Source organism: Rhipicephalus microplus, chromosome 1, assembly GCF_043290135.1.
Source record: "Rhipicephalus microplus isolate Deutch F79 chromosome 1, USDA_Rmic, whole genome shotgun sequence".
In the NCBI taxonomy this organism is placed as follows: Eukaryota; Metazoa; Arthropoda; class Arachnida; order Ixodida; family Ixodidae; genus Rhipicephalus; species Rhipicephalus microplus.
Genome location: NC_134700.1, coordinates 211,990,173 through 212,006,899, shown reverse-complemented (window position 1 = coordinate 212,006,899; position 16,727 = coordinate 211,990,173). Strand labels below are relative to the sequence as shown.

General features: G+C 43.0%; 1 protein-coding gene across 3 annotated transcripts in view; it reads right to left on the bottom strand.

The window, feature by feature from the left end:
- The window catches only part of Frl (formin-like protein), a 288,169-nt gene that overhangs the window by 13,311 nt on the left and 258,131 nt on the right, over positions 1-16,727 (bottom strand). For all 3 annotated transcript variants that reach the window (XM_075891222.1, XM_075891223.1, XM_075891224.1), the window contains 13 exons: positions 16,553-16,694; positions 15,528-15,752; positions 12,744-12,868; positions 11,917-12,015; positions 10,925-11,101; positions 10,075-10,152; positions 9,119-9,205; positions 8,612-8,680; positions 7,105-7,185; positions 6,140-6,269; positions 4,600-4,772; positions 3,743-3,844; positions 3,105-3,227 (listed from right to left, as the gene is read on the bottom strand). In XM_075891222.1, the coding sequence (XP_075747337.1) occupies positions 3,105-3,227; positions 3,743-3,844; positions 4,600-4,772; positions 6,140-6,269; positions 7,105-7,185; positions 8,612-8,680; positions 9,119-9,205; positions 10,075-10,152; positions 10,925-11,101; positions 11,917-12,015; positions 12,744-12,868; positions 15,528-15,752; positions 16,553-16,694 (1,611 nt within the window). The remainder of the gene's footprint in view (positions 1-3,104; positions 3,228-3,742; positions 3,845-4,599; positions 4,773-6,139; positions 6,270-7,104; positions 7,186-8,611; positions 8,681-9,118; positions 9,206-10,074; positions 10,153-10,924; positions 11,102-11,916; positions 12,016-12,743; positions 12,869-15,527; positions 15,753-16,552; positions 16,695-16,727) is intronic.

The following is a 16,727-nucleotide window of genomic DNA, read 5'->3' as shown; positions in this document are numbered from 1 at the left end:
TGTCTCACATATATAATTATATACAGCACGGTAACTGTAATCATGGTGATAGGAGTGTCACAGGGATGCCTATCTGATCAATTTTCTCAGAGGTTGACAACATCAGGCGTTTCTTACAAGGGTACTGGCACACTGGCAGTGTGCGACCAAGAAGTAAATAGTGCCTATCCGAGGATGTGACAAAAAAAAAAAAACACCAAATGCATGCACTGGTCATGAACCCAGAATTCACTCAATAGCTGGCACCTTTGCGGTCTTGTGGGTTAGTGTGTAGTTACCCATGGTATTCACATACATAAGCACTCTGTTGTCAGCTATCATACGCATCCTATTGTATGTATTTTGTTTGCGTCCTTTATTTTTGTATTATTTATATACCAAATTCTTAAAATTCAGTACTAAGCACAGCTCACTTATTCCAAGGTCCACTTGGTGCATCAGTTTCATCTGAATGTCTGAGAACGACCGAAAGCTGAGCAAGTTGGTACAGATTCACGATAAAAGAAGGCAGGCGTGCAAACATGAACCGAAGAGAAGAGATACGGGACAACACAAACGCAGTTGGTGCTGTCTTGATCTCTTCTATTATGTCTGTGTTTGCACGCCTACCTCCAATTAGTATAGATGTCTGAGTATGATATTGTTAACAAGTTCACATTACACATAACATACTTTGATTCCGAAGTGTTTGTCTTGCTGACATAATTTCAAAGCTGAAATCCCACATACATGCAAATCCACGTGATGTAAACAAAAACAATCATTGCTCAGATTTAGGGGTCAGTAGTGTCAATTGTATATGGAAGCGCAGCGCTTCTATGAACAATTGACACTCCCATAAAAGCCATGTGTGCCATTTTTTTTTAACTGTCAATCGTTTATATATACATACACAAATTTTTACGAAATGTGTTGGTACACTTAAAACTTTTTTGACGAAAAGATTTAAGGGGTCGATCAACATTAGAGCCAACTTACAATTGTGTAAATACAGTAAGCTTGTCAGCAGCTGCTATTTCTGCATAGAAGTATACTATGTTAGTACCAGATGAGTAATCTAAGGCAAAAATTATCAGCTTTATGATGATTTTCAATGCAATAGCTACAGGCAGTCTCTGCATGTCGACAAGAGATTAATTAAAGGAATGACTGCTACAGCTTTTAAAGGGACACTCACCAGGTTTGACAATTTTCAGCTTACAAGCGCAATGCGTAGATGAGGCATGCATGATCACGTGTGCCAAAATTTGCAGCGCTACGTGCCGCGGAAATTGGTCAAATTTCAAGATGAATGCTGCTCCGCGTCCCTTCTGCCGGCGCACGCCCAGAGAATGAGGGCATGACGTGCGCGCATGAATGGCCCTACGTGCATGGCAATGCAGTGACGTTGGTCCTCTACGTAGACGACTCTGCTCCGACGTTGCAAACAATGGCACGTGACATGGTGAAAATTATTTAACACGGCAAGCGTAGTTTATGTAATTTGTTTCTTGAAAAAATTAAGAACACTAAAGAACAATAATGAGATGCAATAAGGAAATGTGAGCGTCTTTTTTTCATGTTTCTCCCGTGAATTGCAACGAGATGCGAGGCTAATGTGCCAGTGTTTCGCACGCGTTCGTGTCCTCGCAGTCAGGGCATCGAGCAGATGACCGCCGTAGAACGCTCCTGCGCGTTTGCACACTTATTGTGCTCATCTATTCTACCACGTCTAAGCCAGCGTTTCCAAACCATCCCGCAGAAACAGGCAGAAGACCACAAAATAACGCTGGTCAACAAAGCAACGCTGCTCGCGTGCTCGGGGGTTGGACTTGTTTGGGCAGGTCATGAGCACGTCACCTCTTGGTTGGATGCCGGAGAGAGTGGGGAAGAGATTTGGCTTGCGAATGCTACGCGAAGGAGCGGCAAGGGTTTCGAGCTCGCCTCCTCTCATCCTTGTTTCGCGCCGCTTCAAAAAACCCATTTTCTCCACTCGTGACGAACCGATTCAAAAAATTTTTGTGGCAAAATGTTCCTCATCGTACACCCAACAACTTCCACTGTCTCACTAAAGTTTGGTATGCCGCCTTGTGAGTGGCCCTTTAAAAGCCAGAGATAGCCAATGAAGGTAATGGCTTTTTGTTGATGTGTGCAAAGTGATGCAGTCAATAGGAGGAGTACTTTGGCATTGGTGCTAACGGGCATCAGTATTGATACAAAATTGGTAATTACTGTCATGAAGAAAAATAAATGAAGGAAACAAGAAAATTAGGTGCGAGTGTCACTCTTTCGCTCAGCTCTGTCAGTTCAAGCATTATCCACTTAAATTAGTGGCTTGTCTAAAAATAAACAGACATCAAACTTAATCTATAAAATAACACAAGCTGCAGCCACTGATGCAAGTTGAAGATTACCAGACATGCATGTAAGCTTGCAAGCTCTTGGAAGGGCTTACCAACGTGACTCAGCGACAGTGCATTTGTGACTTCAAGAGGTTTCAGTTGTCACCACTAGGCTTCAAAACAATTGATGAGGACAGTTAGCTGCCTGTCATTACAATGAAAAAAGGTCGCGTACTCCCAGGCAACGAAGAGGAACAAAGAGTGACGTTTGGATATCTCGCAAAATAATTCGGCCAACCACATTTAAAAAAAAAAAGATCTCTAATTTTTCAGTTCTAAGTCATAGACAGACATTTAAAGCACCAAGGTTATGTCAACTATGCCACAAATTGTTTCATTTTGGGTGCTGCTATGTTTGGTGCAGTGCTACTGTTTCAATGATTTGTGACACTCCAAAGCGCACTCGCTAGTGCTCATCGCAGGCAAGCAGTGCAATGAACAAAGAAAAAGGGAACATCACTCTAAATAAAATGAAATGAGAATGCTTTAGCCCTGCATCACACTCTTCAACAAGCACATCAAGCTCCGCAGAACAGGGGCGGCGTTGACACCGCGAAGCCAGTTTACATCAGCATAAGCGGAAGCACGGGCACAGCAGTGATTGTCGATGGCAAGATGGTGAGAAAGATGGGGTCAGACAAGACAGGTGATGACTCAGCGGCTGGTCTGTGCCCGCCAGAAGCGGTAAACAGCAGGGATGTTAGCCAGCGGCCGGTTGTTTACCTGGGTGCTCTTCTTGGCATTTAGCAGGTTCTTCTTCTGGATGGACTCCTGGGGTGGCTTCTTGAGCGCTTCCTGGGCCGCAACCTCCATCTTCTTCCTAGTTTCGTTCTCTTGATCGGCCTGCTGCTCGCGTTAGAAAGCAGATTGAAAGCGTTACCAAATAACACTGTCAAAATCCTGCACCGCTATTCTCATATTTACCACAATCGTTGCTTTACAGAAGCTGCACACATGTTCTGTCTAATAGAATAATGCACGCTTCTCCTGTTCATGTGGTAAAGTGCCTCCAGCATTCCTGGCCCTCTGAAGCTATCGACTGTAAGCACGATCGATACTCTTAACTTTATTGAGCATTGAAGCATTGAGCTCGTAAGTAAAACACCAATAAATGGCTAAAATCTGATATTACAGAAGCAGGATATAATTTGTGCAGTCAATAAGTAACATCCGATCAATGTGAGCCCCCCAACTAAGCTGTATCGCTGATTCACAAGTCAAGCCTGTAAACGGGATTGCAGAAGCAATATGAAACATTTGCTTTATTTAAATGCATGCATACCAGTGAATGCGAGGTGAGCTGCGGTCCTATGCAATACAATGCTTTGCGAGTGACTGACGCTTCAGAAGCCAAGAATTACCTTGAATGCCTTGATGAAACGAACGAACATGGAGAAAAAGATGTTGGTAGCAACACTCCGTGCACTTTCCCCAAAGTACTCTACACAGCCGGCGTAAGCTTCCTGAAATGACAACAGGGCCATTTAGTCAATGCAAAAGGTATTTATGGAACAGACCTTTTGTTTTTCATATGCCAACAGATATGATAAGTTAATAACATATCGCCTACAAAATCAATCGGCCATTTCAGACACATAAATCTTAGCACTAACTCTACTGATAAGCAACTCATAGGTGGCACAACATTCTTGCTTCAGAAGTATGCTTTCTCATGGGAATGTATCAGGCGCAATGAACTTGATGAGAGCACCATTTTTGGCAAGCATAATAATTCATTACTTCAGCACGACTGCACAGACACGCACACACACACAGGAGAAGACACACCCAGCGCTGCATGTGTCTTGTTCTACGCTGTCCGTGCCTTTTTCTTGCAGTGAAATTTTACTGAAGCTGAGTTGAAGCTCAAACAATGAAACTTCTATATAGACATTTTGGAAAGCACGCATTATATCTGTTTCAAGGTCACTATGAACAATGATGCCTTGATTTGCCAGCCTATTCATTGCTTCCTTTATTCTTGTCACTTGCACATACAGTTAAACCCCTTTATAAGAGGCATGCTCTGGGCAGCAATTCTTGTCTTTTATATGAGATGTTTCTTATAATCAGGGTACCTCGTATGCATTTTCTTATCGACCCGTACTTTACCGTAAGCACACTGGTGTCTCTTATACCAGTGTCTCTTAAAAAGCAGTTCGACTGTATCTGCTCAAAGCAAGTACATAAGTAATGTAAAGATAACATGTGTGAGCACCTGAGCTGTCTTGATGTCCTGCTGCAGCCGACGGAGCTTTTCCTCGGACTGTGCCAGAAACTCCTGCAGCACGGCTGCATCCTTAGAGTCTCGCCTCAATGCTAGCTCTCGTTTGCACAGATCCATGCCCTTCTCCAGCTCATGGCTGTCCGTCAGGATGTTTTCGAGCGTCACTGAAAGCAGTCGAAATGTAAAAATTGCGCATTTCATAGAGCCTATTATACAACACATCTGCATACCTGTAAATCAGTGAACTTCAAGATTTATTCACAGATAAAGGCAGGGAATAACAATGCACAATTTTTTCAAAGCTTGAACAAGTCAATGATGGTTTACCTTAAAACCCGGCACAAGTGTAGCAGCAAACAGCATATAACGCGAAGCAAGCACTGCTTTTAGATGGCACTGACTTGCAAAACAAATTTCTTGCTGTCCACTCTGGATGCATGCTGCTCCAGGAGTTTGTCTCTGTAAACTTAGTCAAAGCAACTACACCACTGTTATAAGATTTCTGGTCTACGAATGGTGAGCAAAATCTTTTAAGTGTTGAACCAGTCTTTTCTTTGAAGGTAAAAAACTTTCGTAAGATCATTGAATTAGCCCAAATTTGAAACATTACAAAATTGTCAGAGTTGGTAGGTATGTATTTCTGAGGCATGTCTTGTTGGTTCAGCTTAGTGTGGTTAACTTAGGCTAGGTTTTGTACGGCTGCACGTGAACTGATAGATTAGAAACATAAAAGAAAGAGCGACAATATTTTATGACAACTATGGCACTAACTACCGCCCCCCCCCCCCCCCCTCTCCTGCTTAAAATTTATACTTTTCAGATTACTGGGTGGGCTTTCGGCATGCAACAATGAAGAAATGTGATAGAAAATTTATAATTGCAGCTAATGAATGAATGAGCCATTCAATGTTTTTATGGCAAAACATCCAACTAGAAACAGCTGTAATGATAAGACACGAATCAAAGATTGTTTGAAGTTTTACCACTGAACCAATGAACTTCCTTGCACAATGAAGAGGAACCATGAAAAATGCATCTGGGAGCTTTATGTCTAGACACTGGACAACTGTTGAACAATCAGTGCGAGTTAAACTCACAAATCAAGGTAACTAAGTTAATAAAGATAGCAGTTATTTATTATTTTTTCTTTGCTGTGTTTGAAGCTTTCTGAAAGGACACGTGGCTGCAAGGAAAATAAAAATAAAAGATGCATCTTTCTGGTGGCCTGATGTGTCGGGCAAACATATCTTTAATAGTACACATGAATAGAAAAGGGTGACTTTGCATTTTCACTCAAAGTAGTCCCGAGCCCTTTTTCAATCGCAATTTATTCCTGCTGACAAAAACTTCACTGTGAGTACAGTTTTAAAGCAGTAAAATTCAATAGGCAATATGCCAGCAAACACTTAAGACACGTACGCCGAACTGCAAGGCGTTAGTTGTGTGATAAACTTGTGTTCCCTTTTCATCTTTCTTAAATAAGTGACACAACAGTAAAGTAATAACGGCAGCAGTGAGAACATGACCTCACCCGTGCATGCACGCTCGACAAACCGCAGCTCCTGATCAAAGCCCATCAGGTCGGGAAACTTGCTGCTGACTGTCTCTACGATGTAGTGCAGGAGGGAGATCTTCCTGTCTGCCGTCTTGGTGTCCGCGAGCTGAGGTAAAGCCAACAGTATTGTGAGAACGAGAAGAAAAATGAAGAGCGATAGACTTTGAAGCGGCATACTGTGCATGTTTCATTACCTGCCGCACTTGAAACGAATGTTTTCACAGTATCGAAAAATGGCCGGATAAGGATGTTACATCCAGCTGATGCTACAGTACTAAGTGTCAAAGCACGTTTCTAGGGGGCGATTTTCAACATGACCCTTGTGAGTTGCAGATTGCACAGCAGAAACTAAAGGGGAAAGGCTTGTAGTACTCTTTGGCCATTGAGAGAAACTATTCAGTGAAAACAACTTAGGTAGGTGAATGAAGCCTGCAGGTTCCCTAAAAATTTTGAGCACATACACGTTTGCCACACATGTAAAAAAATACCTTCTTACAGCCTAGCACAGAACAAGGTCCAAGCCAAAGACTAGTCTCTCTTGAATGATGCCTGTTGTCACTACGCATGAATACTCAGCTCAGAATCGCAGACAGCTGGATCAGGTGTTGAGCACAATATGTAAACTATTCTAAAGCAGTTGAATGCATTCTTCAAAGGCAGCTTTAACATGCAAATTAAATTCATTCAGACATGTGCGTTGGAAACATGACGTCACTGTAAAAGCTGTTACTGCTTCTTTCTTATATCTGCTCCTACTACAACTTCATAAAAGGCAAGAACGTTTTGCACACAATGTTTACAATGCACTCTATGTGGTTTTTCAGTTCCGTTTTTCTCAGGAGAGGGTAGAGATGAAACATTCTACAGAACATGCACTATACTAGTATAACGCTTCTTCATTACACAAACAAGGGCAGCTGGTAGTATGAGTGTGAACTGACCATGTCAAGACTTTGGAGTTTGAACCCATATGCGGGGCCCCTCTTCGAGCTGTTCATGTAGTTCCCAAAAGCGAGAATTACCTGTGGGATACAAAGAACGCAAGTGAAATACAATAGCATAAAAGGGCCACTGAACAGTGTAACTGACACTGCCAAGTTGTATAATAATCGAAGTTCCAAGAAATAGTAGTCCGTTCTTCATTCACTCTGTGCATTGGGTAGTTTCCTGGCACAGGTTTCTTACAAGTTTGGCATGAGAGAAGAAGGAAGATGGATAAAAAGGAAGAAAGCCTGGCTGAAAAAAACAAACATTAATCCAGTTGAAACTATCTTAATGAATACTACAGGCCATGTGCTACGAACCAAGTCTTCAAGCAAAAGGTAAGCATTACACATCTACAGAAAAGAAAGAAAGAAAAAAAGGGTCTTTTTTCATACTATTTACAATTTCATATAACCAGCATTGCTCTCTTTCTATTTTGAAACACTGGCTTCAACGCAGAAAAAGAATGGCTATTTGGGCTAGTTGGTTAAATTCCATGGTAATAAGGGTTGCAGCCCAAGCACGAAGGTGCTACAAGAAACGTGAAACGAAAGGTGAGGCAAGGAAAGCAAAGAGGACAACACGAGCGCTGACTACCAACTGTTTTTATTTTTCGCGGCACACATGAAAATATATACAACAGGCAACCTTCTTACAGCAAACGTGAGCAACGTGACATATTCTGGGAAAGTGTCCGATAAAAAGAGGGCACATTGATAAAATGGCTAACCCCTATCTAAAAGCGCGATCTTTTTGTCATGCAAGGCCACCGAAGGCTGGCTCACCCATCTGTCACCACATTTTCTAATATGATACACCTCAGCTATTTCACGGGTTAATTTGTCCACATGGCGTACCAGCACACTCACGCCCGGACTTCAATGCATAGTACAACACCATGGGTGTGATTTAGTTTACATCAACAATTACGCAGTGCTGTATTTTTTTTTTCTTGAAAAGGTTTCCTGTTGATTCACAATACAATTTGATTTATTTACGTATGTACACATTCTTTCTTTATTTTTATTTTAAATTTCATCAAGAGTACGGCAGGAGTGGGTTATTATATACAATAATAACGAAAGTAAAATGTGTGATTTGTTGTGAAAAAGATAGTCAGTGGTTTACTTTAATGGACTTGCTTTTTGTCAACATAAAACTCATGTCATACCTGCTTTATTTATTCAATTTCTCACGCTTCCCGCCTTCCATAATCTGATCTCACATTTCTCGATGAATAAAGAAAGGGCAGGTCGGAAAGGCCTTGTTTATAACGAAAGTAAACGTCATCACTTCTGTACCCCGAGCCATGAGCGATTTCACTGCTGTTTTTCTATTTTTAAGACTCTTTGTCAATGCTTAAGTGCATGAATGGGAAGCCTTCCACAGGGCATTCTTGCATCTTATTATGTATGAAAGATGTGGAACCGTAGCTGTTGGAAGAAATATTTTCGAAGTATTTACCTCGAGAAGCTTTCGAAGTCGTTTTGAGCTCTTTATCGCTCTAGATGCTGCTGTTATTGCGTGCACTTGCTGCAAGGCAAACAATAAACAAAAAGTAATGAAAAGGCTGCATCAAGAGATCATGACAGCGATATAAAAAAGGTGTTCAGCACAAAAAGCTACCGGTGAAATCAGTTTCATTATGAAACTCAGCATTGTACCTTGATGCTCAAGTACATTATTTCGAATACATGTTGTAGTTGACAAGGCTTGAAAACAGTGCAATTTAAGGTCAAATGGAGTCTTTTATTTCGCTGTGTTAGTTCTTTTCGATTTTACCTTGATAAGTACTGTAATCTTGTAATCAGGTAGTAAATCTGAACCTTTTTTTCTGGAGCGCACCTGGTTATCAGATGGTTAACGTGGTTTTGTTGTACATTTGCTAAGCATATTTAGCAGAATGCTCCATCCAAGAGAAAGGAACAATGTGATATCATTTGATGTTTTATGTACAAATAGCTTCCTTACCGGTGTGATGATTTGGATGTTTTCTGCAAAGGATGCGATGTAACTCATGATGTTCAGCTTCTGTGATAACCTCTCAATCTTTGTCAGCTGCAGGCAAATAATAGATTGCTTGTGAATAATCATGGCACACTGGGCGTTTTTAGCATGCAGACAACAAATGTGTGACAAAATTAATCAAGATATATTTGAATTGGATAGAAGTGTAAGAACCACTAGGTAACAAGTGGCAAAGGAAAAGCTAAAGTGGGTTTATAGAGAGAACTTATGATATAACAAAATTTGATTGACTGATATGTGGGGTTTAACGTCCCAAAACCACCATATGACTATGAGAGACGGCGTAGTGGAGAGCTCCGGAAATTCGACCGCCTGGGGTTCTTTATTGTGCACCCAAATCTGAGCACACGAGCCTAAACCATTTTTGCCTCCAAAATTTCAAGTTTCACTTTTGCATCACCCTTATCAGCCTATGTGCTAAAAAAAGACATAAGTATTATAAAGAAAGCGGGTTTGAAAAACGTAAGGGCTGTTGTCTTAATTTTATGCAATTTTGCACGTCATCAACTGAGTCTGATTGTCGTAACCAGGCAGACGTAAATGCTGGACTGTGGGAAGTAAATCCCAACCAGCTCAGAAGATCCCTGTTGAACACGAGACCCTTCTCAGAGGAGGACCAAATTTACCTGCCACCCGTGCCTCATGGGGCATTTACTGTAGTAGCAAAAGAGCAGCACATTTCAGGGTGTAGGGCAGATAACTTGACAAGTTAAATTAAAGTGGAGGAAGCCAGGTGGATCACAGCATCTTTGAGCATTAATTTCTCTCTTAGGTAGCAATACTTCACGCTTACATGTTTGACATCTTAGGAGAATAGTCAAATACTCTATTTATTTATTTGTTTAGTTCAGGCACATGATTACTCGTCACGTACACTTTAATTTCTGCTAATGACTCACTTGAAGCAGGAACTTGTCTTCATCTGTAAGAGCGTCCACAGGCTTCTTTTCTCGTTCGTACTCTCGATATGCTTTCGTCTGCAAGCAGTTTCCGAAAATGGCAAAAAAGTTATGTGGAATCTGACATAGTAGAGGAAGCAGTATGAAAGCAAAAAAATTGGCATCAGCACGTTTCTAGTACAAAGCTACGAAAAAGTGCATTTTTCGTCAACTGAGAAATTCATATATAGAATACTTGTAGCTTTGTGCTACAAAGGAGGGTATGCCAATTATTTTCCTTTTCACAGTTCACAGAAGTTGCACACTGCCTCATGAAAATTTTTTTCCAAACATGCAGGAAAGACTAACCTTGTATAAAAACGTTGCGGTGTTGGAAAATGTGCTATGAGTAGCTAGCTACATTGTGCTGTTGGCAAAGTGCAGCCTTAGACAATTTTTTCTCCAATACAAGTAGGTTATCAAGAGTTTCTCACATGACCCCACTTATCAATTCCCCACATCATCAAATACACACAATGAAAAACAAAATATTGCTAGGGCCAGAAACACATATGTGGTCGTAGAGGGTGTAGAAAGTGATGCTAAGACGAGCAAAAGAAATATAATGAGAAAACATCCTGTTCAAAGCTTCTAGTCAAATAGCTATGAACACTACCAATCTGTGCAGCTGAGCACAGTTTCATGCCTGCAAACTAAAATGTATTCTAATCGCATCATTCAGAGTGCAAAACAAGAAAAAGAACCAAATGTAAACCATAATAACTCTCCTATTTTAGCCTGAGTGGACTATAACGATATGCAACTCCAGCTAGACTAAGTGATGAGGAAGAAATGGCTGAGCCTGAGAGACCTCCGCATCATTTGGCACCATGCGCAGAAGAATGTCGACGCAGTCTTGGGAGATGGTCTTGAGGTCGAGGCTATTGACAGCCTTGACAACAACATCCGTGGCCAGTTCAATCTTGCGCCTGGAGATGGCCATGTTACGTAACCGGTTGTGCTCCAACAGCGTCACCTTCTCAGGAACCTGAAAAATTCAAGAAAAGTGACAGTTGAGGACTTTTTGAATAGTACTGCCGAGATTAGGGGGTGCACCACAATTTTTGAACTACAGATGTAGAGTTGTGTCAATATGACTGGCTGCGCACACGGGAAAGTGGCTAGTGCCTGGACACTAACGACCATTCCTCACATACTGTTTGCTTGTTTGAAAGAAAAGCCACACAGCTGGTGGCTAACTTCTTTATGCATGAGTATGGCTCATAAAATGGACACATTTGAACTGTATGTGCCAGGTCTGAGCAACCTAATAATATGTTTTTAGTTTTAAGTTGAGTTCATGCATACCGGATGTGCAGTACTCACGGAATAAAACGTGACATCATAATTTTCAGTGCAGTGCTGGTATGCGCAATGACTCGAGATAAGCACATCATGTCATGATGAATTTCTTCTGTAAAGATAATGTTTGGCTCTGATCTACTCGTTCAAGTTGAAATTAGGCCGATATGACCTGAACGAAACACGGTGGGAATGAAAGTGTGTGCATTGCTTAGCCCTAAATGGTCCCGTTTCAATCCGTGAGCACTGTACATAAGGCACAAACCACAGTGCCAATGCATGGTAGGCACACGCTGAGCAACTTTTCTAAATAAAAGTGTCCACGCTCGTGCATCAATCAGGCTGCTTTTTGTGTCAATGAGCCTCCTATATTTTTATCTCCAAGTATGAAGCAACATCTGGTTTGTCCTTCAGCTTGGAATATTTGCAAACCGTTCCTAGCAGCCTTTTGAATAAAAAGAAAGGCAGTAGTTAGTTCAGAAAAAGTAATGAGTTAGTTACCTTAAAACGTTTGCTGCTATTGATGTCATCGCTTCGGTCGGGGAAGGCACCCTGTACACCCAGCTTGAACTGTTCCTCAAAACGTGCGAAGTCAATAACCTAAGAGAAAAAGAGATACGGGTGAGGTACAAGTGCAGGAGCAGCTCTACATCACAGACATTTTAGATGAACATGCGGCACTTTGCCGAGTCTTCGCGTATAGCTGCCATGTGTGACTAGATGTCTCCCTCTTGCTCACTTCATCTGCTGGTCTAGTTAGAACGCATCACATAATATAATACCAACTAGACCAGCAATTTCTTCTTCTCATTATTGCTTCTCTACAAGCGTAAGGGAAATGCAGCAGTTAACAGAAGAATGTATCAGAGATAAGCAATGATCAAGACTTTACTGATGCTGAACAAACCCTTTGCATGCAGTAATTCAGGTTGGCACAGAAAAAAATGCTTGTTTTTGTTATTTGTATCTCATTTATAAACATATCTTTATGCAATCGAAAAAACAAGACTGATATAGTTTCGTTATGTCAAACCACTTCTGCTCACGTTATTTTTATTGAAGAGCGCTTAGAGGGAGAGGGTGGTATCCACCTGTGCTTATCACGACACAGCAGGAGATTTCTGAATGAAATGCTCAGAAAGAATTTGAATCAAAAGTGTTGAATTTTAAATGTAAATTATCCCTGGTTTAGGGAAACGAGCTACTAGTAGATTATAATGTTGGAGGCATATGAGTCAGAACATTCAATTACATAATTATAAATTACATATTTACAATTCCCAAAATTTCTCAGCACAGCACAGGTAAACCCTGTAGGATGTACTTACACTGTACAGTTTGTCCTCATCCAGTTCGCTGAACACAGTTCCCCTGACTTGGTTTGGCTTTAGAGCAATCCAGTTGAGTGTGGGAAGCTTGTACTTGGTCTGGAACTTGCGCTTGATTGTCATTGCTGCATTATATGACAAAATAAAATCAATGAAAGCAAAGGCCCTGAAACAGTGCAAAGAAAGCACCCGTCAGAGAAGTCACTCCTTTGAAAAACAGCGCACTGAAGCGGAGTTTTCGAGCATGAAATGAGTATTGACAGACGAGTTGAAGAAGCTATGTCACATGCCTCTAGCACTCAAAAGCAAGTATGATGGGAACACGGGGTACCCCACAGGGAGCAGTGTTATCACCACTCCTTTTCAACTTTGCTATGATGCGCCTTCCAAGCGAATTGGCCAGGGTGAAAGGCACACAACACGCAGTATATGCCGACGATATTACAATCTGGACCACTGAAGGGAGCCTTGGTGAAATGCAGGAACGCCTTCAGCAGGCCGCATCCATAGTCGAGGCGTATGCCAACGATTGTGGACTCCAATGTGCTCCAAACAAATCAGAGCATCTGCACGTTAGAGCGAATCCAAGAGATAAGTCAGCCATACACATCTCCCTGTCTGGGGTTCCCATCAGAGAGGTGGAGGAGCTCCGAATTCTGGGCCTGTTCATTCACCACAGACTCAGACCGGACTTCACTATAGCGAAACTCAAGAGAATAGGCGAACAGGTAGGGCGCATGATCCACCGCGTTTCCAACAAGCGGGGTGGTCTGCGGGGCAGGGACGCGCTTCGGCTCGCGCATGCCTTCGTGACTAGCCGAATCCTCTACGCCGTCCCATACCTTCGCACTAACAAGCAAGAAGACGAAAGAATAGATGCCATCATTCGTAAGGCTACTAAACGAGCTCTGGATCTCCCGGTGGCCACTTCCAACGCCAAACTGAGGGCGTTAGGTGTACTCAACTCCTACCAGAAGTTGCGGGAGGCCCACCTTATGAATCAATATACGCGGCTCGTGCAGACGGCTCCCGGGCGCCGCCTGCTAAACCGCTTACATATACAGCACACTTGCACTGCAGAGGAGGCGGAGCGTATTCCGGAACTGTGGCGGCATATGCTCTCGGTCGCTCCACTCCCCAGTAACATGGATAAGCACACGCACGAAAGCAGAAGACAGGCGCGGGCTCGGACGCTTGAGAAGCAACACGGCTCCCGACCTGGTGTATTCTACGTAGATATAGCAGGGCCTTCGCCCACGGGATTTTACACGGCCTCTGTAGTTCACCGGGAAAAGCATGTCAATGGGCTCTCGTTCCGAGCACAAAATCCAGAGCGCGCTGAAGAAGTCGCGATAGCGCTTGCTGCTGCGGACCCCAACTCGAAAGTTGTCATCACGGACTCCAGGAAAGCATGTACTCATTACTTGGTAGGAGAGATATCCCCCCTAGCCAGCCAAATTCTAAAACGGGCTCTCGCTGATCCAGCTCCGAAACGCATCGTATGGGCTCCTGGCCATCAGGGCCTACGAGGTAATGAGGCCGCTGACGCGGCCGCCCGAGCGCTTACCTACCGGGCTCCTCACCTTGGCTCTTATGACTCGGAGGCCAATACACCGCTGCTGCGGTTCAAAGAAATTCTCACCTATTATCGTGACACTCACCGCCTTTACCCGGCTCCTGCAAAGGGGCTGAGTAAGGCGGAAGAGCGAACTCTAAGGCGCCTGCAGACAGGTACTCTACTCTGTCCTGCAATCCTAAAGCATTTCGATGCGAACACAGATGGGCGGTGCCCACACTGTGGGGAGACGTGTGATATCTTCCACATGGTATGGGCATGTCCGAAAAATCCCCACCTACCCCCTTCCCCTACCGCTTCCCGAGAGGCATGGGAGACTGCCCTCCTCGACTGCTCATCACTAGAGTCTCAACGGGCTCTGGTGAGACGGGCGCGAGTAGGGGCCTCGTCATGCGGTGTCCCGGATTAAGGACGCCGACCATGTAGCAGGGTCATGCTTTGGCCCCGTACCTCTCTCTTTTACAATAAATGTTTTTCATCATCATCAAAAGCAAGTATGAGAGTAGGGAGCCATAAAATACTATTTTGATTTGATATCAAACTTGCGCTATATATTGGAGATCTGTCATCTGCTACATTATTGTGATGTCACGACAGAGACAAATATTTGCCGATGTTGTTAGGTAGAAAGGCCAGGTATGATATTATTAGCCATTTGTAGATTTTGCTTGGCTACACTTGCATATGGCAACCACACCAGTAGCAGCAACTCAGCAAGTCAGTTTCGTGAATTATGACACATTCTTCTACGGAGTAACAAAACAGAATCTGGTTTGTAGAATCAAGTGTTACAGAAAACAACCTGGAATACTATGGTATGCTGTGGTGCTCAAGAATACTGAAAGTATTAACATTTAGTGTGTGGTCACCCTTTGAAGAAGATCAAAGGTGCCATGGGAAACTTGCATGATATAGAAAATGCTAGCTTGACCAGCCTGAGTAACCTTATTGAACTACCATACTAGCTGGGGAATAAATAGTACTATTGGGCACCGTGTTGCCATAAATAATGACCATGATGGCTTTCTTACTTAGGTGGCTCCAGAAACATGAAAACATTATTTGTTAGATATGTCATATCAGTGCAGCTGCCACTGCTTGGTGTTGCCGATGACCTGCGCCGCCTGAGCAGTGGAGAAGCAGTAAACGTGAAGTAAACAAGTAAGTACTTTTATGATGCTGATAAGTCCGCTGGAAATTGCACTTACCATCAGGCGGCGCCTGCATACTGCCAGGAGGCGGTGGCGGCGCAAGAATGCCTCCTTTGAGAAGGGGCACTATGGGAGGTGGCACAGGGATGGCATTGCTTCCAGGTGGAGGCGGCGGAGGTGGTGGAGGCGGTGGCATGCCAAACATGGGTGGTGGCGGAGGTGGTGGTGGAGGCGGCACTCCAGACAAGCCATTGCTACTGTGGATCGAGCTGGCTGAGGAACCTACACCACAGGAAAACAGAAATGGAAAAATGAAGGTGTGATGCTCAAAATGATGTTGCTAACAATGATGATGATGCCACCAATAACAAAAAAAAAAACAATAATCATTGTTCAGATTATACACCCTGAAACCCCGGTATGCTCATGAGAGACACTGTGTTGAAGAGCTCCATAAATTTAGGCTACGTGGGGCTCTTTAAGACGCACCTATATGTAGTCGTATAAACCTTTATCATTTTGGCTCCATTGAAATGTAGATGCCATGGCTGGGATTTCATCCTGTAATCTTCGTTTCAGCAGTCAAGCACCATGACAACGAGATCACCGTGGCGGGTGTCATCCATAACTACATTACAATAATTTTAGTAGTAATACTGCCAGTGCCATTAATGAAAAAAAGTGTGGTATTGTTAATTGTAAGCATGAGGAAAATTCTGTAACAAAGATCCACTTCTTTAAAATTAGGAAATCACTAACCACAAGGTTTTATTAGAAACTGCTGCAACACACTGATTATCAAGAAAGAGCGATATAAAGCACTGTTGAATGAGATTCTTTGCCTGGTTTCATTCAGCACAGAGGTGCGAGCAGGCGACCTTTTTTGAATTGGCATGCTTTCAACCCAACATGGGGGGGTGACAGGTGCTCTTGTGGAGTGTCGTTTTATGTTAATTATGCTAATGTGATTGAACATTTTGAGCAGCATGCATGGCCTGCCACCCTCTGGTACACTGCATACTAGTATATACTGGCACAAGTAAGTTCCAGTGACATGACAGGTTATTTAAAGTGGTTCTTGCCTCTGGGTAATGTTCCAGTGAGACTCTCGAGCTCCTGTATCTTGCCTTCAAGAAAACTCTCTCGCTGCCGCTTCTCCTCTTCCTTTTCGGACACCGCCTTGCGCAACGTGTTGAGTTCTTCACTCGTCTGCTTTTGCGACTCCTGCAAAGAATGGTACAGAAAGCATGTCACAGC